Genomic DNA, 3,444 nt, shown 5'->3' on the forward strand with positions numbered 1-3,444 from the left:
AAGACTCATATTAGTATAATTTTAATTATAGAATTTATTATTACTGATTGAGATTTCACTTCTCAATAAAAATTATCATTTTCTGAAAATTTAAATTAAACTTTTATAAAATCTCAATTACTCAACTCGAATTGAACTGTGGAGAGTATTTAAATATGATAGATCATGCATATTTCTATAAATATGGAAGTATATGTTACATAGTAATATAAAATGTTAATTTGGATTAGTTTTAGGTATTTAAAAAAATTAATTAATGGTTTATTAAAAATGAATTTTGAAAACCAACAGGTGCTTAGTATGAGTGGTTCGACACTCTTATTATTTAAGCGGGGCAAGTGTTTTATTTTCGTGGATGGAGAAAATACCCATTGAGAGCGCTTTACCCATTAGTCCTGATCATTGGACTAGATAAATACATATGGAATATAAAAATAAAAATAATAAAAAAAAAGAAATGAGTTTTAAAAATAGGACCTTGTATTCCTAAAAAAAAAAAAGAAAAAGATTATTGTGCCTTAACTTAATGCTATGGAATCATTTCTAAGCTGTAAAGTCCCGAATTCAATAGAAGTTAATTGTATGAAAAGAAAGTAAAAAAGTTTTCATTGATGCCATTCATGAGCAAAGCAACGGATGTTATTCTATATATTTGATAATTGTATCATTATAAGTAATACATGAACATAACAATAAGTTAATTACTCGATTAATTATGATTAGCATGTCGAGGTGGAATACTTTGTTCATGACTGAAGAAATTATCAGGGTCAACTCTGGCTTTCACCTCTGTCAACCTGAAGAAGTTGTTCTTAAAATACTTGAGCCCATAAACTTTAGCTGTCTTAAAGTCTGTATGGTTGCTTGCATTGCTACCAATATCAAGATCTCTATAGTTGAGAAAAGCCTCTCTTGGTTCCTTGGTCATGTATGGAGCCGTTGCATCATACATTTCTCTTAACAAATTTACCTGCTTTTCTGTATCAATCCCATCTTTTTCTTCCCAATTCGTAGAATATTGAATCAAGAACCTGTATCCAGCTCTATGAGGGAATGGGCTGCTAGTTTCTGCAAGTTCACTCATTCTTCCTCCGTAAGGGTTAAATTGCATGAACATCCGCCCCACTTTAAGCATCGACTTCCAAATTGCCTCTAGACCAGACTTTGGAATCACATCTTTTACATAATCAGACTTAGCTTTGGAAAGGAATAGTGTTGTGTTAGGTCTCTGGAGCAGAACATCAATCGGTGTTCCTTTGGGAAACTCTGCCCAGAAAAGAGTTGATTTTATCCAGCTTACTTCTTCGCAATCCTTTCGCTGCAAACCCAGCTCAGGAAAGCTCTTATTTATCAATGGAAGAAGTCTGTCAGTTTTTCCAAGAAACATGCCAATGAAAAGTACTTGAATCGTCTTGTCACCCTTGCGTGTACCGTTCGCAATTGTTGGCATTGCTCTTATGAAAAGATCATTATCTAGCTCAGGAGCAACTTCCTGCCACCGATAAACGATGTCAGTTGCACCTTGTTCTAAGGTCCTGCCCACCCTGAACACGGTTACTTTTTCAGGAATTCTAACCAATTTGATCCTCCAAGAAAGAATAACCCCAAAGCTTGCTCCGCCACCACCTCTAAGTGCCCAAAATAGATCTTCTCCCATGGTTCGTCTGTCGAGAATTCTACCATTGGCATCAACTATTCGTGCATCATCGATATTGTCCAGAGAGAGACCAAATTTTCTCATCAAGTTCCCATATCCTCCTCCACTAAAGTGACCTCCAGTGCCTAGAGTAGGGCAGATCCCAGCAGGAAAAGCATGGATGCTGCTTTGGTTGGCAATCTGGTAGTAAAGTTCACCAAGGTTTGCTCCTGCTTCAACCCATGCAGCTTCCTGGTAAGGCTGAACAACAATTTTGCGAAAATTGAACATGTCAAGGATGATAAATGGCACTTTTGATGTGTAGGAAAGACCCTCGAAATCATGGCCACCACTCCGAATCCTGATCTGCAAGCCATGAGACTTGGCACAAATAACAGTTGCTTGGACATGGGATTCATGTGCGGCGGCTATAATAGCAAGAGGTTTTGGGGTTGTAGGGGTCAGAAATCTCAGGTTTTTCACATAGGCTTCTAGGGTGGACTGAAAAAAGGGATCCGAAGGCTTATGTATGGCTTTAGCTATTGGGTTAGAGGAGTTAACATGAGTAGGAAGGCATTGGAGAAAGCTTTCCAAGGTTGAATCATTGCAAGCTGCTAAAGAAACTGAAATAATAAAAATGATAAAACATATTGAAACCTTCATTTTTGAGGGTGATGATTATTTTCTTCCTGCTTAAACTTCATCTTTTAACTTGTATTTGTAGGCAAGGAGCAACCGAAATCTGCTATGCTGAGTTGGTGATATTTAATTGTATGATATGGCATTTATGATATTGGCTGCCTGTTGGATTCTTCTCGGGACCAGCCGCTTGTTTTGTTTCTTTACTGCCATTATAGGAATATAGTACACGGAGACTCTCTACGTGAAATGATAAATAAGCGGTTAATATATATATATATAGTAATTGTATTTATATATATTTACTTACATTCTATTGTTTTATTTCATGTAATATGCTAACACGGCATGTTATATCCATGCTAAGTCAATAGGATATTCTATTATTATGCCATTCTATATATAGTAATTGTATTTATATATATTTACTTACATTCTATTGTTTTATTTCATGTAATATGCTAACACGGCATGTTATATCCATGCTAAGTCAATAGGATATTCTATTATTATGCCATTCTATATTCTATTATTATGCCATTCTATATATAGTAATTGTATTTATATATATTTACTTACATTCTATTGTTTTATTTCATGTAATATGCTAACACGGCATGTTATATCCATGCTAAGTCAATAGGATATTCTATTATTATGCCATTCTATATCATTTCGATAGGATATTTTATTGTTATTCTTTTCACTTAGCATGCTATATCTGAGGTTGGGTGTATTTGAATAAATTACTGACTAAATTTTTATTGAATAAGTGCTAAATTTTTCCTATTTTATAATAATAAAAATTTTACTTATAAGAAAGAAAAAAACAGATTACAGGGAATTTATGATAGTATTTTTCTTGATATGTTTCTTGGATTCATGCCTAGAATGTACAATACCCTGTCATTAATATAGTAATCAAGCATACTATCGTCCTGTTTGAATTAAGGGATATCAGGGGAAGATTAACAAATTAATTTTCGGATAATTAAGCTATAATACCGAAAAATTAAAAAGAAAATTATTTTTTATTTAGCAGGATGTGGCTTTTAGACATTTTATTTATGGAAATAACAGTACAGTATCACCTTTTTGAGAAAGTAAATTTAAGAAAATAAAATGATTTTAGGGATCTGATATTATATTTTTTAATTATAAATGAAAGA

General features: G+C 33.4%; 1 protein-coding gene across 1 annotated transcript; it reads right to left on the reverse strand.

The window, feature by feature from the left end:
• Nucleotides 1-636: 636 nt before the first annotated feature.
• On the reverse strand, nucleotides 637-2,332 carry LOC131171722 (berberine bridge enzyme-like 7). The gene has a single exon (XM_058131629.1). The coding sequence runs from the start codon at nucleotides 2,297-2,299 to the stop codon at nucleotides 710-712; it is 1,590 nt and encodes a 529-aa protein (XP_057987612.1). The 5' UTR covers nucleotides 2,300-2,332; the 3' UTR covers nucleotides 637-709.
• Nucleotides 2,333-3,444: the final 1,112 nt, after the last annotated feature.

This window comes from Hevea brasiliensis, chromosome 13, assembly GCF_030052815.1.
Source record: "Hevea brasiliensis isolate MT/VB/25A 57/8 chromosome 13, ASM3005281v1, whole genome shotgun sequence".
NCBI lineage: Eukaryota > Viridiplantae > Streptophyta > Magnoliopsida > Malpighiales > Euphorbiaceae > Hevea > Hevea brasiliensis.